At 36.8% G+C, this 27665-nt stretch overlaps 4 protein-coding genes across 4 annotated transcripts; 2 read left to right on the top strand and 2 right to left on the bottom strand.

The window, feature by feature from the left end:
* Positions 1-396: 396 nt before the first annotated feature.
* Positions 397-4510, top strand: LOC132166352 (pro-cathepsin H-like). The gene is made up of 8 exons (XM_059577153.1): positions 397-703; positions 798-919; positions 1731-1846; positions 1967-2040; positions 2554-2818; positions 2995-3126; positions 3357-3492; positions 4186-4510. Exons 1-8 carry the CDS (start codon positions 510-512, stop codon positions 4221-4223), a joined length of 1077 nt encoding a protein of 358 aa, XP_059433136.1. The 5' UTR covers positions 397-509; the 3' UTR covers positions 4224-4510.
* Positions 4511-6207: 1697 nt separating this feature from the next.
* Positions 6208-8883, bottom strand: LOC132164920 (pentatricopeptide repeat-containing protein At2g06000-like). The gene has a single exon (XM_059575439.1). It carries the CDS (start codon positions 8639-8641, stop codon positions 6869-6871), a length of 1773 nt encoding a protein of 590 aa, XP_059431422.1. The 5' UTR covers positions 8642-8883; the 3' UTR covers positions 6208-6868.
* Positions 8884-14081: 5198 nt separating this feature from the next.
* Positions 14082-21393, top strand: LOC132165811 (protein FIP1-like). The gene is made up of 14 exons (XM_059576496.1): positions 14082-14285; positions 14803-14890; positions 14977-15085; positions 15539-15588; positions 16141-16207; positions 16462-16534; positions 16978-17033; positions 17812-17908; positions 18191-18275; positions 18468-18530; positions 19151-19210; positions 20160-20252; positions 20455-20517; positions 20639-21393. Exons 1-14 carry the CDS (start codon positions 14227-14229, stop codon positions 20753-20755), a joined length of 1080 nt encoding a protein of 359 aa, XP_059432479.1. The 5' UTR covers positions 14082-14226; the 3' UTR covers positions 20756-21393.
* A 1529-nt stretch (positions 21394-22922) lies between these two features.
* LOC132166777 (uncharacterized) lies at positions 22923-27611 on the bottom strand (the record flags this gene model as incomplete). The annotated part of the gene is made up of 12 exons (XM_059577662.1): positions 22923-23186; positions 23668-23825; positions 23954-24023; positions 24228-24302; positions 24463-24786; positions 25054-25211; positions 25570-25735; positions 25834-25975; positions 26308-26415; positions 26527-26783; positions 26888-27013; positions 27327-27611. Coding segments are annotated over 12 exons (2019 nt in total), but the record flags the coding sequence as incomplete, so codon positions are not given.
* Positions 27612-27665: the final 54 nt, after the last annotated feature.

Below are 27665 nucleotides of genomic sequence, written 5' to 3'. Positions count from 1 at the left end.
ATTCTTTAAAAGATAAATAAAACAGAAATCTAAATACAAATAACTCAATTAACTAGTAAGACCTAAATACAATTATAAAACCGAATTAACACTATCTCATTTCTTATCATCGAACCGATCTTTAGCCAAAGAAAATGGTTCAGCCACCCATTAGCCGATATGAAGGTGTGATCAAACTGCCCTATAGCCGATTCAAAATTTTTGGGTGACTATACCATCACATTATTACAATGCATCTATATGTGTATATATATATATATAACACGACAAAGGCCTTGAATAGTCAACAACTAGCCTCGAGAAGGACATGAAGGAACTCCACGTCATCGCATACGTCACCCAATGTATAATACCACAAAATACGTAAGAGTGACCAGAGTCCCATTTGATTTGGTAACTTTCTCTCTATTGGAGCCCAGATTCCAACCATTTATTACTTCTCCAATCAAAACTCATCCGACCACATCCTAGTTCACCCTCCCCCACAACATTCGGAGCAACAGAGAGAGATGGCACGGGTGAGCTTGGTATCGTTGATTCTCCTATTGCTCTACTGTGCCGCCGCCGCAGCCGCAGCATCAACCTTCGAGGACTCCAACCCCATCAGATTGGCATCGGACGGCCTCCGTGACATTGAGGCCCAGGTGATCCAGGTCATCGGCCACACCCACCACGCACTCTCCTTCGCCCGATTCGCCCACCGGTAGGCTTCCGCCCTCTCCCGCCGTCTGATCATCAAATTTACTTGTTTCTCTAAATCTGTCTGGTTTTTGCGTTGTGATATCTGGTTGCTGCAGGTATGGGAAGAGGTACGAGACCATGGAGGAGATGAAGCTCAGGTTCGGGATTTTCTCGGAGAATCTGAAGCTCATCAAATCGACCAACCGGAAGGGATTATCTTACAAACTTGCCGTTAATCGTAAGCATGAATCTGAACTCATTGGAAATGCTAAATCAACCTCGTTTTTTAAGATAATTTTTAGTTTTTTGTTGGCCGTTGGATTTGTGGAATTCATGCCTGTGATTGGAGCACTACGGTCAAAGTCTAAGCCTGGTAGATGCGTGGCCATGCTAAACTAGGCTTATTTTCCTAGCTGAATCTCGCTGAATGCTGACCAATCGGTTTCTGACATGTAGTAACTCACACTAAGACTCAGTATGGTAATAACTAATAATCATGTGAACACAATAATCAGAAAGATAATAATTATTTCAGGTGTTGAAAAAAATCGGATTCATATGAATTTCATTTGAAGCGGGTATTTTTGTTCAAGATAAAAATACCTTCTATTATAACTAACTAGATATTATCCGCTTCATTTGAACTGGAGAGGATCTTATTCCCAAAATTCTTAAAATTGTAATTATTATTTTTAATTAAATAATCTAGTTTTTCCCGACTAAGTGGTTAGAACTTTGAAAACTTAATAATGGAGTCACCTTGCAAAATCACCAGTTTAAAAAAGTTTTCGGTCCAATACTTAGAAAATTTTAACTAAGATAAGAGGCAAATGACGGAAAATAAGGTTTGAATTTATTAACTCTGCTCTAATACTATGTCTCAAAAGTTCTCAAAAGTTTTAGCCAAATAAAAAGTGATAAATTTAATTATTTAATTAATTTTATACCAACCCGAAAGACTTAGGAAAATAATCCTTGAGGTTTACATTAACCAACCACTGAGGTTTCTTGGTGATAACCCAATTGTTGGTGTTTATTTTACCAAACAGACTTTGCTGATTGGACTTGGGAAGAGTTCCAAAGCCAGAGGTTGGGAGCTGCTCAAAACTGCTCTGCCACTTTGAAGGGCAACCACAAGCTCACCGATTCTGTTCTTCCAGAAGCGGTAATTCTTCTTTTGAGTTCATGAATTTTCTGATTACAAACCAATGGTATAATACATGGAATTGATAAATATTTCAACCTTATCATCATCATCTATATCTGTATCTGCATGTGCATGCAGAAAGACTGGAGGGAAGTAGGCATAGTCAGCCCGGTTAAAGATCAAGGCCACTGTGGATCTTGCTGGACATTCAGGTTAGAGAGATTAACAGAAGAATTAAACAGCAAATTGTATAATTTACAATGGACATAGGCTTGATTAGTCTAACCACATAAACTTCTTGTCTTCATTGGCTTTTTGCTATTCCTTTCTTCTTGTTCTTTGTTTTTGGGGCATGGTATTGGGAAAAAGTATTAGGAAGATAAAACACATAGGGTACGTTTGGTCTGCGGAATGGCTATTCCATTAAGGAAAAAGAATAACCTTTTATAAGAACGGAAAAAATGTAGAATAAAATAGTCTTGGTTTTAACGTATACATATACTTTTAACACTTGGAATAACCATTCATATGGCCCATGAGGGAATGACTATTCCATAAATCGAGGAATAGTTATTCCTTTCAAGGCTATTCTATTCCACCTTTTTCAATTTTTAATAAATTATATTCTCTTTATCTAATGGAATAGTCATTCTGCGTGCCAAACGTATCCTTAGAGTGAGAGCTGATATCATCTCACTTCTAACCTTCAAATATTTGTGTTGCAGCACCACTGGAGCTCTTGAGGCAGCCTACTCTCAGGCATTTGGGAAGGGAATCTCTCTATCAGAGCAGCAGCTTGTGGACTGCGCCGGAGCTTTCAATAACTTTGGCTGCAGCGGTGGGTTGCCATCCCAAGCCTTTGAGTACATTAAATACAATGGTGGCCTGGACACCGAGGCGGCATATCCATACACTGGAAAAGATGGCTCATGCAAATTTTCAGCGGAAAATGTTGGTGTCGAAGTCATCGACTCTGTTAACATTACCTTGGTAGGCGCCATTCATAGATTTCTTAACCCTTCTTGATTTAATGTTTTTTGTATTTACGTATCTTGATGTTAACTGAGGGTAGAGCTGGCAGAACAAGATTTGATTTGCCAAATGCCTCGATAAACCCTTTTTTGAGATGGTTTTGAGGATTTTCTATCATGTGTGGGCAAACACAGGGTGCTGAAGATGAGCTAAAGCATGCAGTTGCATTTGTTAGGCCAGTGAGTGTGGCATTTCAGGTTGTCAGTGACTTCCGATTATACGCGGAAGGAGTTTACACCAGTGATACGTGTGGCACCACTCCCATGGTGAGTTTTTCTACTTTGATCGACTTGGTTTTATGTTTATTAAATGGTGTATATTGTTAAATTTCAAAGCCTAGTTTGTTTTCACGTTTCAAAAGCTAGATTAGAGCATCATTATTACTACTTTCCGATTGTTGGTTTAGAAATATACATATTTCTAGTTATTGTTTCCTATGCCCCATATTTGTAACTTTTTTAATAAACATGTGCACATATGTATCTTTATCTGGCAGGATGTGAACCATGCTGTTCTAGCAGTTGGGTATGGAGTTGAAAATGGAGTCCCATACTGGCTTATTAAGAACTCGTGGGGAAAAAGCTGGGGTGATAATGGCTTCTTTAAGATGGAGATGGGGAAGAACATGTGTGGTAAGTTTTCCAACTGATCCTAGTTCGTCAAATCAATATGCTCCGTATGAATGGGCTGTGCCTCAAAAACCCTTTTTTTCTGAACAAATTCCACCTGTCTTCCTCACTTGGGTCCAGAGCCTGGGTGCCTTAATGTGCCATGTGTGGTGTTTTAATTAATGAGATGATTGCTAAAGACTGGATTCTGATGATGTGCAATAAGGTTGTCCTATTGCCCTGTGAGAGTCTGCTTGAACTCCACTTATTCGGGCAGTTTTCTCAATCACCTCGGGCCTCACCTGCGAATTGTCCCATCACCTGTCCGAACTGATGAAGCCTGAATAGGCTCTTTTAGGACACCTGTTAGCTAAATAGTCCTCATTAAAGAGACAAGGGCAGACTCATGCATGAGCTTGGAGGGGCAGTAGCTCCCCCAAAAATTTTAAAATTTTATAAAATTTAGACCCTCTAAAATTATTTTTTTTTACCCGAAAAAGTTTTATTTTTAGTTTCGTCTTTCACACCTAAAATTTTAGTTTTTTTTTTTTTTTTTTTTTAAACTCAGTTTAGAGGAAAATTTTGTCAAACTTTTAGGTTATTTGAAATTGGTCCACGCATGATTAAATTTCTAGATTCATGAAAGGAGATTGGATGAAATCCTCCATTACAGAATTTACAGTGCTGCTTATGCTAACATTGATCATCAAATTGCAGGTGTTGCAACCTGTGCTTCATACCCTGTTGTCGCATAGTGAGTCTCAAGCGACATGCTAGGCTCTCTTCTTGGATTATGTGGTATATCTTCTTCAGATCTGCCATGTTGCACTTATCCAAAACTAAGATGAAGCGCCATGGTGTGATAATGGTAATGTTGTAGGGTTATTGTACAAAATAAGATCCAAATTATTGGTGGTGACTCTAGTGTACGCAACTTGGCCAGGTGTATATTCTTTATGAATGTGATATGTGAAGTCTTAATGAGACTTTCTATTATCAAAACAAAAATCCTATGCTATGAACTGCACATTTTATGACCTTAGATACACGACCGCACATTTATACATTGATATGTATGGACCATCCATGGTATTGTGGTCTAGAATATGGACATGAAATAGATGAAATAAATAAAAATAAAAAGACATTTTTTGTAAAGAATTAAATCTTATTGGAACTGTCTGTATCCAGTTCATCCTTGAGAACGTATCATATCGCGGATTTGATGAAATAGGATGAATTGAGACGGTATTTTTTCAAATGAGTAATTATTCTGAATATATTAACCTTTTTTTTCTTTTCTTTTCTTTTTTTTCTGATTACAGTAGGGAACAAAAGAAACATTTTTTTTTTTCCAACAATTTCTAATATTTAGTGAACCTTTGAGCAAAATTTGAGCCCAGATGAAGTTTTGACCATCTGTTAGGAAAAAATGAAATGAATGGACTGTAGAAATCCCAAGAAAATTCTTCAATTTCTGCCAAAAGCAACGAGTATTCACCTAGTTTCGTTTGGAAGAGAAGAAGGATCCCAAAGAATCGATCTTTCTTTTAGTTGTTGAATCTCTAGTTGATTGATCAATTTGTGATATTCCAAATCCTCATTACTAATGGAAAATGGCCACTGATTGATGAAAAGGTCCTTTCAATTAGCTAGAATTTGTTATTTGAAGGAAACTAAATCTTTGTGAAATCATATTTTGAATATTTCACTAACTTGCTCAAAAAACCCAATCCTTGTTTACACATTGGGATACACACAAAAAGTTCTCCGCTTGGAATCCTAAGAGTTCTTAATTTGCCCTAAAACAAGGAAAATGTTATACACCAACTATTTTCCAGGAGATGCTCTATAATCCATTTTGATCTTTATGTATGCAACTATAAATAAAAAATAAATAAGAAAAATACTATTCATCTGCTCTCTCCCTCCCAAAAAAAACTTGTCCGACCTCTCTCATTGGTGGTCAACCACCCAACCAAATATATGGAAGTGATCGTGACCACTCCCGATGTCTGATCTAGTAGTCACGACCAACAGATCTAGCAATCATAACCACTCTCGCATGGTGATTGAGGTGAATTAGGATCTACTCAATTTCATTTGAATGGGATAATATCTAATTAGTTGTATTTTAAGAGTATTTTTGTTCCCTCAAAAAGTGAAAAGCAAAAATACCCTTCTAATATAACTAACTGGATAATATCCCGTTTAAATGAATTGAAAAGGATCTTGTTCCAATTGGGGAGGCGCCAAGTCCGTGACCAAGAAATGTATGCAAATTTTTTTTTTTATCACATAGTAGTACCATGTCATCATGTACAGAGAGTTTCACGTAAAAGTAGCATTACTCTTAAAAGAAGAATAATAGTTATGCATACAAATACAATCTGAGTTTTACAATTTAAAATAGCATTGAATTAATCACAAATGGCCGGTAATGCAATAAAATCACAATCAAAATAAAATGCATCATCCACATTTTTCAGTCATACATATGTAGCCAGAACATCCCCATAACATTTTCTCAGGCCGTCAAAACTGAGATGATATTGATGACTTTCCCTAAACAAAAATGAGAAAAGGGAGGATGCTAAGTCACCTTAACTTGGTCTACTTGGCTCGCGGAAAAATCAATTCAAACATAGTCACGGGTACAAGAAGCCTGACCCAATGAGAAACACAAATCTATAAACAGTGAATTTTTCTCTAGTATGTTTATTTTTTGACAAAATTGAATAGTAACCAAAACTGCAGGGATTAAAAAATTCAATTCAATCCAATGCATGTGTCTCAGAAGCTGTGGTGCAATCAGCTATCATGAGGAAGATCAAAATAAAGTACTCTGGCAAAAATCTTGCCTGTTTCCTAGTGCAATCAGCTATCTGCATGTCTTCAACCTATTCGTTGGTAATAAATCATCCTCAGTTATTTCTAGAAAACACAAAAAGCTAAAAATATGTGCAGGAAGGATGGACAACAAGAGATATCACTACTAAACAAGACTGAACTGAAGAGTGATTTAATTCAAGGAATGCGTATTGCTTGACTGGTCCATGACTTTAGCTCCATATGCTTGTGGGAATCTGATTTGACAGAGAACACCTTGTTGATGTCAATGTGACTTCTGGCATAGATTTACCAATGGCACTCAATAGTAAATGTCCGGCTCAAAATTTTAATATTTTACAGATCTGGAGCAGATGTTCAGTGCCAATCTTGAGGTAACTCATTAAAAATCAGGGGATAGAAATAAACATTGACAAAGTACTTACTGCTTGTCAAACTTCCGTGCCACAAGCTGGAAATGTTTCATCTGGACTCAATTAAACAATGGCTGAAAGACCTTGTCCAGCCATGGGGACTATGCTTCAAGTTCACTTCCGTGGTAGCCCTTCAATTAAACAGCCATTGGAATAGCCATATCTGTTCTTAAATGAATAGCTTCTTTAAAAGATGACATACGCAAGTCCAGGTCCTTAGATGCAGTTTGCTTAATGCGAAAGGCTTCATTAGGCATACCAGCCTTCAAAAGGCAAGATATTAAAGAATTCACAGTAATGGTATCTGGAGCACAACCGATTGATAACATCTTATCAAAGATGCTGATTGCTTCAAACATTCTCCCTTTCATACAATGCCCAATGATGAGGATTGTAAATGTGACTTTATCTGGGTTACATTTCTTCTCCTCCATCTCTGCCACTATCTTATTTGCCTCGTCTACATTGCCAGCCTTGCAAAACCCATCAATTACAGGGTTATACATAAATGGTTTTGGAACAATATCACGCCACTTCATATGCCTCAAAAGGTCGCCAGCCTCATGCAGTCTATTTTCCTTGCATAAAGCATTTATAAGAACAGAATAAGTATACACATTTGGAGTCACATTTCTTGCATTCATCTCATGCCAAAGCTTCAAACCCTGATTTAACTGTCCGGCTCGACAATACCCATCAATTAGGGAGGTGAAGGTAACAACATCCGGAAAATAACCAAGAAATAGCATCCTCTCATACATGGCTGATGCGGAAACCACATCGCCCGCCTTACCGAAGCCATCAATGAGAATATTAAAAGTGATTGCAGTTGGTTTTATTCCTGAATTAACCATCTCATCAAAAAGAACAGAGGCCTCATCCATCTTACCCAACTTGCAAAACCCTGATATTACCGATGTATAAGTTACAACATTCGGTTTAAGCTCAGTTCTTGATTTAACCTCCTTCAATAATTCATGCCCTCTATTTACCTCATTGACCCTACATAATCCATTTATAAGAGTGTTGTAGGTAACAACATCAGGAGAACAACCAAAACTCCCCATGTCATTAAAAAACACAAAAGCCCTATCAACTCCTCCTATTCTGCACAAACCTCTAATAAGAATATTGAAAGTGCAAGTATCCAGATGAGAATATGATCCCATATGCTCTCTAAATAAGCAAACGGCCTCATCAACTAGATTCCTCTTGACCAACTCGTCCAATAACTTATTATACACAAAAGAACTCAATCCAATCTCATCAAACTGAACCTCAGCAAGCAGTTTTTTGGCAAGATCAAACTTTCCCACTTGTGCATACGACGATACCAAAAATCCAACAACCGAACTATCAGGCAAATGCCCATCACTCCTCATGCAATCAAATACCATTTTCGCGGAATCGTAAAGACCCATTTGACATAGGGACCTCATAAGCAAATTGTAGGTGTTGAAAGAATGACTGACACTCAAACTCTCCCTACTGAACTCAAAGAACTTCAAGCCCAATTTTGGATTGTTTAACCGTCTAACAACCTCAAACGCAATCAACGGGGTCAAGTTCTTCCTCAAATAACCCAAACAAGTATCTGACAAATGCGAACGAACAAATAGAGTACAAACTACCTTAACAAACCAAGCCTCAGAGTTTCGGTTTAAGATTACCTCTTTGTCATTGAAAGGCCTGGACCAAGATCCTCCGTGGGCGAGACTATGGAAATGGGCAGTGGCGACCTTGGAGGCTCGAACCCAATGGGTACGGGTTGTGAAGAATAAGAGGGTCATCTGCAACGCCGCGCCATCACTAGGCTCAGCTCTAGGTTCACAGATATTCTCAATCACAATTCTCTTATGGTTATGACCAGAATTCCAACTGGGTTTTTGCTTTGAGTCCCTATTCTTCATGGGGATGGTAAGTGAGACAGATAAGAGTGAGGTGAGGCATATAAGATAAAACTAAGAGAAGCACTTTGAGCAGATATGGAGAATCATGGCACTGAAACTCGATAGTTTCAGATTTGGGAAGCCAAGCAAAGTCCGACCCGTTTCGTATACATGATGATTGATGACTCCAAGAGGAAATGCTGTGATGGTGTGGGCATTAGGGTTTTCAGCGGCTTTGGGATTTTGTCACCGCTCCGCCAAGGAAGATTATCCAAGTTCGTGACCAATAGAGCGGAAGGGCTCAGCCGGGGCACTCTTGGGCCGCGAATACGAGTTTCAACCCCATATACGAAGCCCGCTCAGCCGGACTTGTATTTCCTTTCCTATAAACAAACATACTTATTTAAATCTTATTTTTGAAAAATTAACATTTTATTACCTCAATATTTATGATTTTTATCAACCCAATATTTCCCACTTTAGTCTTATTATATTTTACTGAGCATTTAAAAATGATAAATACTGTGACTAATGTAGCAAGACTTCAATCATTAAATTGACAACATTTATTATAAGTATGGTGTTATATATGTTAACGTCACATTGTCAATTTATTATTGATTTTTTTTTTTGATATATATATAACAAAGACTAATATAAAGGTGTATTGTAATGTCACGTTAGCATAGTTAGTGGGATAGTAGTATAGTCTATAATATTATTTTTATTACAATTTAAAAATAATAATGCTACGTACTATACTCACATTTCATTGGACTAATACCATAGGCCTTTAAATAAACCATTATTAAAAAATCAAAAGGTTATAACCATTACCACATCAATTTAGTGAAATATGGTGTAGTATATTAAATGAGTAATGTTATATATTATAACCTCAACACATTGGGATGATGTAGCAGTGTTTATCATCCCAAAAAAATTAAGGTAAGATAAAATTGTAGTATATAGCATTACTTTTATTAGCTAAATTAAAAATAATAGTTAAAAGTTTTTACCTTAAAATTCTTTAAAAAAAAAAAAAATTTAAAAAAAATCTCTTAAGAAATAGCAAAAGTTAAAGGCGAAAACCTAGTCTTTTTTTTTTTTTTTAATTGAAAAGGGAAAAAGGACTACAAGGGAGGGTCCTTCCCACTCTGGATCCGGATGGAAGAGAGAATGAGGGGAACCTAAGGGAATGCTACCAAAAATAAAGTGGGTAGCGGCCCATTTGGCTAACGCATGTGCACGAAAATTTGCACATCTAGACACTTTCGCAGCATACCAACTACGAAAGGGGTTAAGTTCAATACAAATATCAGAAATAACAGAAATAAAATGCCAAGAAGAAAAAATAGCTGGCTGATTCACTGCTAAGATCACCAGGAGAGCATCACCTTCAAGAGCAAAAGCATCCAAACCAAAAGACCGAGCCAACCGAGTAGCAAGAAGAGCAGCCATGGCTTCTCCCAAAAGGGCATTTGAGGAATGGAGCTTCAGAGTAGCAGCAGCTAAAATCTCCCCAGAAGAGTCACTAATAACTGCTGCAGCAACAGCAAAACTGCCTTTAATGGCAACATCAAAATTCCCCTTTAAACAACCCACAAGAGGAGGAATCCACAAGGAAGGAAGAGAAGCCTTCTTCCAAGCCGAAAGATGAAAGCCCAAATTAGAGTGAAGATGCTGAGTAACCTTAGCCGGATCAGGGAGGAGAGCCTCATGAACCAATTTATTTCTAGACAACCAAATTAGATCCAAAGAGAGGGCAGCAAAAAGCTGAAAATGGCGAACCTCAGCACAAGGAATAGCCAGCTTTTCAGCTGGGTACACAACAGCAATAATCCACTCGTGAATAGGTTTGGACGAAAAAGCAGAAATCACATTTGGCCATGAAGAGCTACTCCAAAGAGAACAAGCCAGATTACACTCCAAGAAAATATAGGTCAAGGTCTCAAGAGGACCTTTAGAAAAGGGGCACACCCACGCATTAGAATCATCAGAGACAACAAACCTACCAATATTAGCCCTTGAAGGAAGCAAATCCCAAGCAATCTTCCAAAGAAGATGCTTCAAACGAGCTTGAAGCTTGAGTCCCTAAAGAGCCTGCCAAATTGCCGGAGATAGAGGAGAAATTCTGCTAGATGGAGTCAAAGAACCTTCACGGGCAGATTTCACAGAGAAAAGGCCAGAAGGAGATGGCGCCCAAGTCCATTTATCTGCTGAACTAACCTGAGAAATATGAATGCTGAGGATGCTTGAAACCGTAGAAGGAGAGAAAAGATCTCTCAAAAGATCCACGTTCCAAGAACGCTCACCCGGGAGCATAAGATCAGCCACAAAAAAATCTGAAGCTCCGTAAGAAGATCATTCGTCCTGGGCTTAAAATTAGGTTGGGAGGGAATCCAAGGAGAACTCCAAATAGGAATATTCACACCAGAAGAAATAGACCAACAAGCGCCCTTCTCCACCACCTTCCTATTTTTCATCAACCCTTTCCAAAGCCAAGAAGAGACAGGATTATAAGGGGCCTCCCAAAAAGAAAAACCCTGCTGCAAATACTTCCCCTTAAGGGCATCAACCCAAAGAAGAGGTTCATTTGAGGTCAACTTCCAACCAAGCCGAGCCAACAAGGAGCTGTTAAGAAATTCCATTAAGCTAATACCTAGCCCACCCAAGCTTTTAGGCTGGCAGATGCTATCCCAAGAAAGAAAAGAGAGATTATGCCTTTTTTCTTGAGGGAAACCCCACCCGAATTTTCTCAAAACCGAATCAATCTCAGAGCAAAGAGACTTAGGAATAAGAAAGAGAGACATAAAGTATGTACGGATGGCATTGAGCACTGATTTCAAAAGAGTGGTTCTTGCAGCCTGAGAAAGAAGCCTAGCTTTCCAACCCGTCACCTTGGCAAAAATCCTATCTTTGAGCTCAGAAAAAGAGTCCTTCTTATTCCGAGAAATAAATAAAGGAATCCCCAAATACTTGGCACGAGCGGGAATAGGAGCCAGCTTTAGAACACCATTAACCGAAGCCTTGACAGCAGGCTTACAATTCTTACTAAAGAAAATAGTAGACTTGGCTTGATTAATACATTGTCCAGACCAAAGAGAGTACAAAGAAATGCACTTGAGAATAACATTAGCTTCAGCCAAATTAGCCTTGGAGAAAATCATAACATCATCTGCAAAAAATAGATGAGAAATTGGAGGGCTCAATCTAGCAATTTTAATACCATGGAGAGCACCCAAATTTTCTTCCCTTAATAAAAGTCTCGAAAGGATTTCAGAGCCAAGAATAAAGAGAAAGGGAGACAAAGGGTCCCCTTGCCTCAAACCTCTTGAAGGAAAAAATTTGTCAAAAGGAGCACCATCAAGAAGAATGGAGAAGGAGGAGGTGGTAATACATTGGCTAATCCAATTAATCCAAGTGGGCTGGAAGCCAAGAAGCTCCATAATTTTCAAAATAAAGCTCCATTCCATAGAGTCAAAGGCTTTTTCCATATCCAATTTCAAAGCCATAAGACCTCCATTTCCTCTTTTCTGTCTCATAGAATGGAAAACTTCATGCGCCAATATAGAATTATCATGGATAGATCTCCCTTTCAAAAATGCAGACTGCATGGGAGAGACAATTTTATGAAGAAGAGGTTTAAGCCTATTAGCCAAGATTTTTGAAATAATCTTATAGTTGAAATTGGTAAGACTGATAGGCCTAAATTGATTCACACTTGAAGGATTATCCACCTTGGGGATGAGAGCAATATTAGTATGGTTGAACTCTTTTAGCAAAAAACCTCCTCTAAAAAAAGATTGCACTAAGGCAATAACACTAAGCTTCACAATAGACCAGTAAGTTTTGTAAAAAAGCCCTGTCATGCCATCAGGACCAGGAGCTTTATTAAGACCAAGATTAGTGATAGCCGAAAAAATCTCCTCTTTAGTAGGAATTACACATAAAAGCATATTATCATCATCAGTTACAATACATGATCTTTAGGGATCACAGCTTCGAATTGCAATTTTAACAATTGAACCATCATTTTTTGAAGGCTCAGCTTATTTTGATGTAAAATATTATCTATATTTTTGGTATTTGGTAAAACCAAAAATTGTGGTCAAATCGATAATATTTTTAGCTGACCAAAAAATTTTCTTTTATTTATGTAAAATAGTTTTTATTTTTTAAAATTGTAAATAATTTTTCAAATTTAAACTTCTTCTTTTCAAATCACTATATCACAACAAAAAGCTGCTAGACTTTTACCAAAGTTTACCGGACCATTGTTGGAGTTCGCCGCACCTCTACCGTAGTCGTTGTTGCTCATTTTTCATACAACCTAAACTCTAAACAAAAAAAAATTATTATTTTTGTTCTAATGAAAAATGATTTCATTAACGTAAATTAAAAAATAAAAATATATAAAAAAAAAACCTAAATTATATCGATAAATCCAACGAGGTTGCCCAAGTGAAAAAAAAGGTTTGGAGTTGAGAGCATAGTAGGGGGGGAGGGAGTTACGACTCCCTCCTCTTCGCCCCTTTTCTCCTTTCCCCCTTTCCCCTCCTTTTTTTCGCCTTCATCTTAGATCGATCAAGACGCATGTGTCAATGCTCTTCGGGGTGCTTTTTAGCGGCTTGTAGCTAACCAGAGATGGCGTGGGGAACACGCGATGGTGTTGGATTTTTGTTATTGTATTTTTCGTGTTTTTTTAATAAGAATATATTATCTTTAGATCAGCTTTTAGAAGCGATCTATAAGGTAACGTTTTATTCGTTTTCTTAGATTTTGTTTTCACGAATCCTTAAAAATAATCCTGCCATATCTTTAATAGCAGGTTGGTTACACCTATAACAAAAATGGAAACTTAGCATTTCGTGGTTTAAAATGGAATTGGTTTCCGGTCGGTCTTTTGTTTTCTTATGATACATTTTATGGGAGCAAACCATAGACCGATGATGGAGGAGTTATCAAGCATAAAGAATAATTGTCACTATGATAAAGGTAGCGAAGGAGATTGCAATTGATAAAGCACTAGTAGAGGAGATAAAATTTTTTTTTTTTAAAAAAAAAAGCGAGGGAATCAAGAACCTGGCAGTGGATAAAGATGTAATTCGTCGAAATTTGTTATAGATCTGAAATTAATTGAGATGGTGACTTGTCATAGATATTGTCTTATAATAGCCTGAAATGTTATTGTGTATGTCATAGATAATGTTTGAATTGTGAAGATTCCAAATTATATCTTTGACACTATACGGAACATTTTTTTCTATTTGATTGTTATATCAATGAAGAGATAATTCGTTAAAAAAAAAAAAAAAAAAGAGTTTGAGCCGAGCTTACAAATTATTACCCGCAAAATGGGCCTCCAACATTTCAGCTACCAACGGGCTTGGGTTGACCTGCAACGTTAAGCTCCATCCCGCGACTATCTGCTGTTTCAATGCAAAAGATTTGAAAAGAATATCTCAGCCCCCAAAAAAAACGAAGAAAAACCGGAGAAGAAGATCGGCATCGTCATCAAGCTCATAGCTCTCTGACAATCAAAGCAACCATTGGCGAAACGACACCGCACCGCATGACATTTCAACCAATTGTCTCACCGCTTGATGATGGCGACAGAGAGACACGCTTCCTTACCTTCAACATCTCACGAAGATAACGCCATGTAAGCTCTTCTTTAAAGCTCAAAATTTTTTCATCCGATCAATTTCACTTTTTCAGTTAGAGTTCAATTTTCTTTCTGTTATAGAAATGTTACAATTCCTGAATTTGTGAATAACATTTGCTAGTTTTGGCATTCAAGCGATGCCAAAGTCTGCGATCCACGGTGATCATGGAGGGAATTATCCATTTCTTATAATTACTAGTTAGGTCGCGTTTAGTTGTCAAGAAAGTTTTACTGGAAAATATTTCTCATGAAAAAAAAATATATATTTTCGTGATGGTTAAAATCTGTGTGTTTCGTTCTGTTATAGAAATGGTAGGATTCCTTTTTTTTTTTTTTTTTTTAATAACATTTTCTAGTTTTGCTTGCTAGTGCTAACAAAGTCTGCGAATCACTATCTAGGTCGCGTTTCGTTGGCGAGAAATTTTTATAGGAGTTTTTTTTGATAAGTAGTTCTATAGGAAAATATTTCTCATGAAAAGAAAGTTAATTATTTTATTACTTGGTGTAATTTTAGGTTTCTGGATATACTGCATGAGGCTCCTCTACTCGGTAACCGCAAATCCAGAAGCATTTTTGGGAGTATTTTCTACTGTTTTTTCTTGGCAAGTAGCTTTGAAACCCTGCTTTATGGCAAAAACGAAGTCGGTTTTGTGCTGACTGGACATTGCTGATTGTTCATCAACTTTAGGTAGGTTACGCTGTGTTGGCCGTGGGAGCTCCATGGATATTCCGTCCCATAAAGAGCTTGGTCTCACCGTTGCTTTGCAGTTGCAATGTTGTTCTTTTACTAGTCACAGGTTTTTCTTTTTGCCCTTTAGTTAAATATGCTTCTTTTTAGACATGCATTTTTCATGAAAAGTGTCATGTTCGAATAGTGCGTTTTATCTTTGAGCTTTGTTTGTAATGAATTCACTTCCTTATGTATTTGGGGGATGAGGCATACCTAAAACGTATTATACATGGTCCATTTTTTAATCATTCTACACGGGCTATTAGAATGTTGGCTGAAGTTCGGTTTATGGAACCAAATTATGGGAATGTGATATAGCTAGGATGTCTAGTTGTCTGGTAATTCTATTTTTACTTTTTTGGTGCTTGACTATCCATCCACCATTTCAACTGTGTTGTACATCATTAGTTCTTTTTTTTTTTTGGGTGTTACTATTGCTTGTAGCTTAGCTTAGAATGGAATGGCTTGCTGCTATTATAGGGAGTCGATCCAATAATGATCATATATGTCAATGTTTCAGGCATCTTTCAGCAATATCTGGTTTACCAAGTCCAGAAAATACGCTTGCAGGTGATCTTTATTATTTACCTGGTTGAATGTCCATTTTCCAATGTCTCTTGCTTTTTGGTGAGGGTGCTCTCTCTCACATACACAATCACCTGCTGCCCACGTTGAAAAGAACTGCCTTTTGAATTGAAACCATGAGTTGAATTGGTGAAAAAAAAGAAAAGAAAGTGATCTTTAGACCATTAGTCTCTGTACTGGGGATGGATCTGTGCCCTACCCACAAAATCACATTTCCAGATAGGTAGTGGTGAACTTTTTTTTTTTTTTTTTGACATGTCCACACAAGGGAAGGGGGAGGGGGGATTCGAACTAGTGACCTCCGCTTTATTAGGCGTGGTCCACAGCTGATTGAGCTACCCCTTGGGGACGGTAGTGGTGAACTTACCAAAAGGATTTGGCTATTGGCTTAGTAACTGAAAAGAGAGGATTTAGCCATTAAGATCCATTAATATTTCTATCTTGTGCAGTGGTGATGGGATGTCAATTCGTTTTTTTCTTTCTTTTCCAAACATGCTATTTGGTTTAAAAACCATAACATGCACATTTGTCTTGTAGGGTTATTATAGTTTCAGCCAGAAGTTGAAGCATATTGTTCGCCTACCTTTTGCCATTACTGCATATGGTATGTATACATGTGTGTTTGTGTTTTTTTTTTTCTTTGAATGTAAAAGAATATATATATGGCTCTGGATGAAGATTTGTTGAATTGAGTTGATAAGTACTCAATCTTCATCAGGGCCTGATTATGAAGATAGTTTCCTGATTCTGGTAAAATTTGGTGTTACCTCTTCTCATGCTTTTATGTCTTCCAATTTGAGGGGTTCCCTGTCGTCAAAAATAATTATTGTTATTTAAAATATTTTGGCTCAATGCTAGGAACTGCTGCAATGCTACTAATCATGGTATGGAAACCCCACATCAGTATTCTTTCCATCTCAACAATGCTGAGGTACACATACCATCTACTTATGAGTGTGAGGATAGATATTTCGTTTGCTAGACATATTGCTTCAATCTTGAAAATATCATTTTTAAATTTTGAATGCATTCATGAAGTATTGGATGTGTTTTGACAAGTACCCAAGTAATATTCTACCTCTGCTACATAGCTTTAATGGAACTGATGTGAGATATATCATGATCAATATTGAGATTTAAGTCCCCTAATTTTGCATTCTCCAGTTTTAAGATTTAATATTGATTGTCAGGTCATGATACTGTTGATTATTGATAACTTCATGCCCTGTCTGTTGTGTAGGTTTTAATTAATAAGTTGAGTATGAATGCTACTTCTCTGAATGTTATCCTCGTTTAGTACACAATTGAATATTGATTGTTACTTTATCAAACTATGTACTGCTGATAAAATCTTGGTCTCACATTAATCTGCAGGATTATTATGGTTATTGAAGCAATATGTGCTGGATCTTTTATGAGTGTCTATATTGGTGAGTTTTCACATTCTATGGAGGTTTTGAGGATTTGAATTGATGTGGTGCGTTTGTGATAGTTGATTTGGAAGTATCTGTGAATTGTTTTTATACTGGCTTAGATGCTAAAGTCTTTTTGATGTCATGCTAGAGGCCTGTTATTGAATCCCTTCTTAATAAAGGGTTGGGATGGGAAGTGCTACTCTTCTTTTAATATTTGTATTCAAGGTTATAGAAAAGAATTTATTGAATCCAATGTGTCTGCTCGTAATGAGTTTAAAGAGTTGCTCTAACCTATGGGCCCTAATTTCCTTTTCAATGGGCATTAATAAATAAAATATGCATAGCTGTGCTCTTATGATCTCTTTCACTAGCTGGTATATGTGCTATCTGCCCATGTCCATATTCTACTCTTAAGACAAATTATGAAAACCTCTGATAAGGTTGTTGAGATAAACATGACTCAATTTTAGTTTTTCTTTCATTGCAACTGCACAAAATGTTTCTAGTTTGTCCAAGAGAAAAGCATGATTTTCTTTTGGAGAATATTTAAGATTCTAATTTTCTGTTATGCCTTAGGCTTTCGTCATGAAAAAATCTTGCATGCTGTAACATTATATATTGCCAAAAAGTATGAAAAGTTTTCGTTGTGTTACACCTGTCTGGCTAATTCTGAGCCTATTGATATCTTGCCCAAACAAGACGCTCTGCCAGGCACCTACTGATTGAATATGAGCTTGTAGATTCATGTTGTATCTCCCTTAACTCTTTTCCATGTGTGTTTTGGGGCTTGCAGGTTATGTACACCAGTACAATTCATTGAATTCTCAGCCTGATGTCTTAAAGTCACTATATTCTCCACTTCAACCATCAAGTTCTTTGGAAGGTTTGAGGTAATAATGTAGTCATTATTAATGTGTTGTCTTCATTCATGCTTTTTAAGAATGGGAGACAATCTCGTCCTGAGAATATTCAACTTTATTTTGAATAATGATGCATCATTTAATGTATGTTGTAAGATCAATGCTACTGGATAGACAGGCGGAGTTTATATTCCCTTATTATAGCACTACAATATACTCTCTCTCACACTTACACATGCGCACAAACATCTATTACTTGGGCATATACAATACAATATGTGATGCCATAATGTGAGTTGTTTGGCAAAACAGGTATCATGAAGGTGGTCGGCTCTCGGATGAGCAAATGGCTTTGTTGCAATATCAGCGTGAAAACCTTCATTTTTTGAGTGAGGAGGTACATGGCAATTTGAAATTTACCTTTGCTGGTGTTCAGTTCAATCTGTTGGTGTTTAGCTGCTCTATCTTTCATTAAAAATTCCACTCATTAATACACATGTTAATACAAGAATTCATATATAAGTGTGTTGGGATGGTGGGTGTGTGGGTCTGTATATTGTTATTAATTTCCAAACATGTGATCGTGCAGATTCTGCGATTGCAAGAGTCCTTAAGTAAATATGAACGGTCTAGTGATGGAAGCACACCTCAGGTGATTGTCATCCTAAATTAATATTCTTTTATCTGTAGAACTATGTAACTATAAGATATTATTTAATGAAGGATGCCTAAATGTGTACATGTTTGTGTGTCATTGTGACTGAAGTGAGTCAAAACTACCATTATGGCATTGTTTGGCCATGGGAGATGTTAAATATTTAACCTCTTAGAGATGATTTTCCTGTATTCTGTCAAATAAGAGCAATCTGAATGTCTTTGTTTCCCTAAGGAGAGTTCTATAGGCATGATAGTAGATCATGACAGTCAATTTTAACACCTCAAGGATGGCGAAAAGAATGAGCTATAATTATGGGAATCTTGTTAACTCAGTATTCATGTGTGCAAAGCCTTGTAACTTATAGGTGTTCAGGGAGCATTTTGGAAAAAACATGATTTATGATGGCCAGGAAGAGTAACTTTAGTAGCCTCTTTTAGGTGTCTATTTGAAGGAATTGATGCAATATCGAAATGACATGTAAGAATAATGATACAATTCCATTTAGTGTTTGATATGTCCCTTTCAATTCATCCCTTTAACTAGTAGTTAAAAGGGGAATGGTTAGTTGAGGAATGGTGTCTTGTAAGAATGGTTACTAATGGCTCCACATGCAGGTTGATCTTGCCCACATGTTAGCAGCTCGTGATCAGGAATTACGGACACTTAGTGCGGAGGTAATACCTGGTTGATCTTTCCCACTTGTTCATGTTGCACTTCTCCAAATGGTCATCCCTCATGATGGTTTTGATTTTAGCATTGCATCAATTGCTTGGTGCTTACAGTTGATTTCCACTAAAAATGGAATGTATAATGTGCATGTTGTTACTATTGAACTTCTGCCTTCGGGTAGTAAAAGGCACAATGTTTCAATTTTCTTTTTTACAGGATGACAAGCCTATTATTTTTTCATGCATGGTGATGTGCTGCTCTGTTTGAATGAATTCATTAATTCTATCCAGGGAAAAAAGGGGCAGGTTATGATGGTTACCATATATGTTAATTATTTGTGACTTATGGAAAAAAGGAGAAAAAAAAAAGGGAAATGTCATTGTTTTGGCTCTAATAGGCGAACTATATCTAGGGCATATCAACTTTGAATATTTCATGAGTTTAAATTTTGGACATGCTACATATCACTATTAGGGGGAAATTTGTCCTTTCCAAACTTTCTGCTAGGAGCAACGATTTCTAATTCAAATTCAATGACATATCGTAACACTAGTAGAAAGTCCCTCAGAGAGGTAAACCAAACAGCAAAAGAAAGTTTCTACATCTTCCTTCTAAGTTAAAAGATGAATGAGATGAAATCTTGATATATTTGTTGATGTCTTTGTGGCAGAGGTTATTATCAGTGTCAAAGATGTAATCGCATTTTTGAGTAAGGATAACTTGGAGTGGTTGAACTTAATTCTTTGAAACAAAGGTGTACAGGAGTACTAAAACTTGTTAGTCAATGAACTTGAATATGATCAGAACTTTTTCTCTGCCCCTGGACACTTGGACATGATTTGTTCATCTGTAGACATTGAAAGTTCCATTAAGCAAATAGAATATAGAATTTGACAAAAATCCACCTTATATTCTTGCACTTAAAATGGATACTGAAAGGGACTTAAGTTGCAGGTGAATCAACTGCAGTCTGAGCTAAGGCTTGCTCGTTCTTTGATAGCTGAGAGGGATGCTGAGATACAGCGTGTTCGAACTACCAATAATCAGGCAAGAACTAGTGTGTTGCCTCTAATCTTCAATATTACGTATTTGTATTATAATTGTGGGAGACCTGAAACTCTTTATTATATCAGTTACATGCTTATGTGATTTGTGTCATGGTTAGCATCTCCTATCTATTAAGATTTTTGAACTTTTAAGCTTCATTTGAATTTGAATTTGAATTTTTTTGTGGGGTAATATTGAACAGTATGTAGAAGAGAATGAAAGACTAAGAGCTATTTTAGGAGAATGGAGTTCCCGAGCAGCAAAGGTATTTTCTCATCTGTTCTTTCCGCTAATTGGTGAAAGATTATCAAACCCAACTCTGGGTTTCACTTACTTGGTATGGAATATCTTGCTGATGCAATCTCAAAATTTGATAATATTAAAAGCTTGAGCGAGCATTGGAGGCCGAACGAATGTCAACTCTTGAACTGCAAAAGAAGATTGCAACACTGAAAAATCACTCAAATGCATCAGCAGACTCTTCTGAGCACCGTGGAGCATAGTCACACTTCCCAGATATATGCATATATGCTGACCCTTTTTACTATTCTGTAATGCGTTTGTCAGTCTTATTCCTTTTCTAGGTTGAATTGATAGAGGGTAAACAAAGGAAAAAGAAGAAAGAGAGTTCAAGAAGCCTCGACGGAAGGAGAATGTTAAGCATAGACAGGTGTAGATGGCTGAATGTATATATCTGTTTGTGAAGCAGCATTTTTTTCCGTCCTCCGTTTGGTGTGCCTACAGTGATTACTTCGAATTGCCCCTTGGCCATGGAGGCTTCATCGAGACTTGTAAAATACATATGTTATGCACCAGTAAGGGCAGTTCAGTTTTTCCTTTTTCCTTTATTCAAGAAAGTATGTATAATTCGATTCTTGATTTTTCTGGCCAAGTCTTTTTTTTTTTTTTTTTTTTTTTTTTTTAAGTGTTACAATTTTTTGGAAAATGTATGGTGCATGAACATTGGGTCTGTCTTTTGGTAGTCAATTGAAAAACTAGAGAAAATCGTGGGAGTTAGCATCATCAGACTTGTGAGTTGTGAACATTCGCTACGTTCTGATCATTTCTGTAGTCCTATTGTCATCTTATTGAAAACGTTTCTACGTGCCAATGATTGTGAAAATCGTAGGAGTCTGAGGACTAGAATCTATGTGACCCTTTCTTCCATCCACTGTTTGCACTTATAGTTTTATTGTTAAATTATTAAGAGTGAAATGGAAATGGTCTCTATCATGGTCCACGTTAGATTTTACAGATATAATGGTATATGAGAAATGCTAGATACTATAATTTTATTTAATGTTCATTTAATTAGGTTGATGTGACATTCTCAACTAACTCAGATTAATTCTTATTAAATAATAATAATAAAAGATCAAATGGTTGAGTTGAAGTGTCATATCAACTGAACAATTATAGGATTAAAATAATGTATCTAGCATTACTCAATGGGGTATATGTTGTCACATGGTAAACATGTTAGTGTCATTTAAAATTTTTAATGATTGAAGTTGCATTATGCTGTTATGTACATCGTTAAATATAAAAAAATAGAATTTGAACTATAAATAGAATCCTCTCTCCATTTGGACCATTTCACCATCCAAGTGTCACATAATCATGAAAATCGTGAGTGGAGTGTAGTAATCTTTGTGACCATTTTCAAAAGTGATAACTTTAGTCTATGTGATTTTCATTGATCTCAAAATAATCTTTCCATACATCTACTGTTAAAAAACTAATGAAATGTTTACCACGTGTACCAAAAAGTCATGCAAGACCGATAAAATAGTCACGTGTACATTCTTGTCGTGTATATATATATATATATTTAAAAAAAAAAAAAAAAAATGGGGGTGGCAATGGGGAAACTAAACGACCTTTTGTGGGTGGTGGTGGGGTTCTTTATCGACTCATCCCTACCCTTGTAGAGGTGCTTAACAGAAAACCTCCACCTTGTGGAGGTGGTTGGGAGGGTGAGAGAGTTCTTTGCAACCCATCTTTTCCCGTTCAAGGATGGGTTGCGAGGGACTTTTCTACCTTCATAACCACTGAGGAGGTGGGGTGCTTCCCCTGTGACCCACCCTCTCCTGTGCTAGGGTGAGTTATGATGGACCCCACACTCAATCATTTTTGGGGGAGTCCATGAGTCCATCCTCGCTACCACCTATGTGGAAATGTGTTCTCTCGCCTTATGAAGATGGCCACAAGGTTGGGGAGTTCCTCGCAACTCACCCCAGCACTTAAAGAGGATGGGTCGCATGGGGTTCCCTCATCTCCACTGGGTGGGTGTACCTAGTGGGCCACCTCTTCAAGGGTGCGGGTGGGTTGCATAAGAACCTTTACCATCACTTGCGGAGGGAATTTTTCCCCTCCACCACCTCCTTCATTTTCTTTTCTTTTTTGAATTTTTGAAAAATATGCTGATATAGTAAAAATGCATATGAGAGAACACTATACATCTTTATGCGACTCTTTTATACACATGATAAAAAAAAAATTAAAAAATTAAAATTAAGAAAATTAAGAAAATTAAAAAAAAAAATTAAAAAATCTACTAGTTTTTTAACGGTAGATGGATGGAATGATCAAATTTGTATCCAACACGTTCACCCAGAAAATAAATTTAGCTAATTTAACCATGGGCATAATCGAGAGCAAGAAGGAATCCGGAAAATTATGGAAACTTGCTGGAAGTCAATTAGAAGATCATGGGCATAATTTGCCATTGATGTCTATCATGGGCAAACCAGCACCAATTGAAATTATTCTCTATTGTTCAAATTACAATGGGCTGACATGAGTTGTTTCATTCAAAAAGAGACAACCAAACACATCATTAAAGAAATCACGACCTTTAACAACTCCTCCCCCTCCAAATATAGATTCTGTATCATACTTGCATGCTCTTGTACAGTCAGGACAGTAAGTAACCTACATAACAAACAACGTGAGTGTATCATTTAGCGAAGTGCATTGAATAGAAACTACCCAAAACGTGAAAGAAAGCACCAACTGAGATGAGGATTTGGCTTGGATCAAGGCTCAGTTAACAATTAGATCAGTTGGGATTGAAACACGTTTTTCTTGATCCTGTTATGGGACACGTTCCTATCCTTGTGTCTGGTTTTAACTAGAATTAGACCCAATCCAAACCCAATTGATGAATAGATAATATAGGGGAGAGTAATACTTTTCTTCACACCATTTATCACATCTATGTCACATTGGCTGATGACATGACATGACATGTTTTTTTTCTTTTTTAAATGGCTAACATGGAAAAACAATTAAAACATGTCATATCAGTTGGCGTTACATAGATATGATAAATGAGTGTGAAGATTAGAATATTCCTATCGGTGAACATCATCTCACATAACAGAAGCTGGCATTCAAATTTCGAGGTACAAACCTCCAACAACTTTGGCTGGAAACTTCTATCGAGCATGACATCCACACCATAAATAGCCCTCGATCTAGGGCTATGCATCTCCGGATGTACTGCAGTAGCTGAATCGAAGACTGATCGTATCATTTTTCTCACTCTCTGATGGATCTCCAACCATTTAACTGCAACAACAATAGGAATTTTCACTTCAGAGTTTTTATGAGAAAACCAATGATTTGCTGGAAGTTCGAAAAGCCCATTCACTTGGGAAGGCAAGCATAATAACTGTTAACTGATAAGCAAACCTCACCTTGATGTTCCTGTTCAAATTCTGTCACAAACTCTGGCGTATGCTTGTGACTGAATCTCCCACGATAGTTCTGGAAGCCAAAAAAGTGGTCATAGAACAAACTTAAAGCATGAATTTAAGTGCAGAAACTTGATTTCCTAATGAATGGTGAAAATTGATTAGGTTCCCCTTCACACAGACTTCGGGTTAAATCCCATGGTGGGTGTCCATAATCATATGGTAACAAGAAATTTTATACAGGGTCTGGTTCCTAAACATGGTGCTAAGAACATACCATAACAGTAAAGTGAGTCTCGTATTCGAAAAAACTGTGCTTCTCCAAAGAATATGGGTTGTTTGCCAATCTAACCTGAAAATGAAAATGAAAGAACCACCTTAATATTGATATCTTAAATGCAGTCCGAAATACGCCACAAAAAATGTTCTTCATTCATCATTAGATAGTAAAAACAAAGGGTCATATCATATAGGCATCTATGAAGTATTACACCAAAGAAAGAAGTGCATACCCAGAACACATCGGAAAGGAATATTTCTAAAGGGTTCACACTCCGAACCAGTACTATATAACGAAGATCAAACTTCTTCCCGTTAAACAAAGCTGGGTGCTCAATATACTTTTGGCATATTTTAGGACCAGTCTCCATGAGACGAATGATAGCGGTTAAATTATCAGTGACAGTTGTATCAATAGTTCGTGCCATGTTCCAAGGTTTTAAGATCCATAGATTGTTAAGCCCATCTCTTCTGCGTGCATAATAGTCACCAATAAGTTGAGATAATTGAGTTTCAAGATTGTAAGTCGGCTGCAACCATTCAGGAGATCCATGTGCCTGTTGGAAAGAAGAAGAAAAAAAATTCAAAGTTAATATTTTTCTTGCAGAGAGAAAGAAAGAAAGAAAGAAAGAAAAGAACCAGATCTTCCTTCTGACTTTTGATTATCCAAGCATGCCATTTAGTGAAAACTCACTCTTCAAAAGTTAAGTATGCTTTTAAATTTGACAATAATGATGGAAAGAACTCAAAAAAGCCTCTTTGTTTAAAAGAGTGTCTCTTTTAAATGCTAGCATTTACATGCAGAGTGAGTTTGCTTTCCTAACCTTCTTAACAGTCTCTGCCAAATGATGTTTCATGACAAGACAAGCCTCAAAAGGAAATTGGTTTATGTATTGCTGATCTGTTATTCTGGCAGCCTTCTTCATATCCTCATCTACCTGCGTGCCAGTCCATATAATATCGGCATCCTTTGGTTCAGATGCTGTAAGCAAAACAAATCACAAAAGAAAACTTTCAGAGCAGAAAAAAGCATAATTGAAAAGGACAATAAAAATGACAAATATGAAATAAAGTATATTCAACCAAAACCACCACACGAAATGCATACACCAAAGTTTTGCTTATTAGTGTGGGAGACTAAAACACAGATGACAGTTATGAAGCTGGCAATATACACCATATCCTTAGCAACATCTTGCAGATGCATAAGTATCTAATTAATTTACAGAAAATGCTATTGGCATATTACAACATTAAAACAAAACTATCGAAGAAAATAAATATATTAAATGAAAGTCAAATATAACGGAGAATTGAAAGCAATGAAACAGAAGACATACTGATGACAAATTCTGGACGTTTCAAAAACTCTTCAACATGAGGTATATCAGTGTAAACACGTAAAGCAGGTCCGTCAGTATGATGTATACTTCTAGTTGTAGAAGACTGTATGGGTGGAGAAATCAAACTTTTCGATTCCAAGTTTTGACAGTATTTCTTGTACTCCTAAAAGGATAAATGTAGCTTCAAACTGAGCAACAAGACACAAATTAAATGGATAATAACAGTGAGTCACAAGTTAAAATAGAAATAGGAGATAATACTTGAATAAAATAATTCTCTGGCGTGTGGAACCAAGCTGAAAGTCTGGCAGAACGTTGTTTGTCCTCCCCAATACCAAAAAGAAAATCACGAGTGCACTCATCTCCTTTTTCAGCATTCTGGGCTGGCCATAGTATAGAAAAGCTGAAAATAGGGAAAACAGGAATTATTAATGTCGATAATTTTGCTAGTACCATTGGATTTACAACAAAGGCAAAGCAGCATCAAAACAAAAAACATAAAACAGTCCCACATGCATTTATTTACACCAAAAGCACACGGATCATAAAGGTGCTTAATTAATTAAATGGATGAATCAAGAATTAGAACATGTAACTTGTAATTTTAAATATTTCAGTACATAATCAAACATGGAGAATCTTGCAAAGATAAAATGTGAAATTTGTCTACAGAATGACAAAAGTAATATCTGCAACAAATCTGTGAAGTGACATGAAGAAAGATAAAAAGATAACCTCACAGCTGATGCCAGATTTCCCTCTGGCATGTAGAGAAAAGGAGCCACCCTGAAATTTGGCTCATCACTGTGCCTCAATGCTGAACCTAGTTCATCCATTGCATACCTACAAAGAAATCCAAACAAAGCATTGATCGCTTCAGAAAAGTATCAATTGACTACAAAGCAAATTGTTTATCAATCCTTAATGCATATACAGAGGTCCTTAAATCCCTACCATACAGAAGTTTCATCAATCTTTTCCTCATCTGCAAGTCTATATGTCATCAAATATAGCCACATAGCATTTATAATACGATCAGCAAGAGGCTCCTCAGCAGTCCACTCAGGAAGATGTGGCTGAAGAATTGAATCAATCACATGCTTTCCAGTTTCTAATATCTTTGATGCATTGACACCATTCAGTTCAGAAAGCTTCGGAAGAGATTCAAGAATCTCAATGGCACTTTCTCCAAGGGGCCCAGGAATATCCACCTGCAAAATGATTTAACTTCTAAAGACCCACAAATTTTCCAATGCCTTCTTCAACAAAAGTGTCTCCAAATCATAGACCATTGTGGCTATATCAAACAAACTACCTCCAGAGACTGTAAGCATGGAAATCCCTTCAGGACTTCCAACAAGTCATCAACTGAATTCTGTTCCAACGGATTCCCCCGAAGATTCAAGTACGATAGAGATGGCAACAAAACAGGTGAAAAAGCCTGAAAAAAAAAAGGGGAACTAGAAAGAGATCAGCAATGAGAATACTATTTTGACGAATTTATCATCTAAAACTATACATCTGAAATCCAAAAAATCAAACTTCGTTCTTTTTTCTTTAAATTAGCAACCAGATATCAAAACTATGCCAGCAGAGTAAGTATGAGGCAACCCCACTGCAATGTACCAGATTTTGAAGCTCTTATCTACTTAATAGCGAGTAACAAAAAATAACTCTGCCAATAAAATACATCATATAAACACCCAAAAATCTACATTAAGAAAATACGAAACACAAATAGATAATGCTCAAACCTTATTGATCAAATTGTGAATACATCTATTTGAAATGTCAATAGAGGTCACACTCTCCAATGGATAGTCACCACCAAGGACATTGCCTGCATTATCCTTATCATACACCCCTCCACAGAAGCCCAATGCCCACTCACCAAAATTGGCAGTGAAACGTGAGTTGTAGATTTCAAGTTTCGGCAACCCTCGAAGAACTATATCCGCCAGTTGATCCCCACTAGAGATAGAGAGACAGAAGAAAAAAAAAAAACTTAGTCCTCTCTTCCAAGGATTAGGATTCTCTAGATTTTCTAGAGTAACTCCGCATCAATGTTATTAAAATCTAACTACTTTATCACT

The sequence above is a fragment of the Corylus avellana genome, chromosome ca11 (genome assembly GCF_901000735.1).
Source record: "Corylus avellana chromosome ca11, CavTom2PMs-1.0".
NCBI classification, from domain to species: Eukaryota; Viridiplantae; Streptophyta; class Magnoliopsida; order Fagales; family Betulaceae; genus Corylus; species Corylus avellana.
This window is presented reverse-complemented; position numbering and strand designations above follow the sequence as displayed.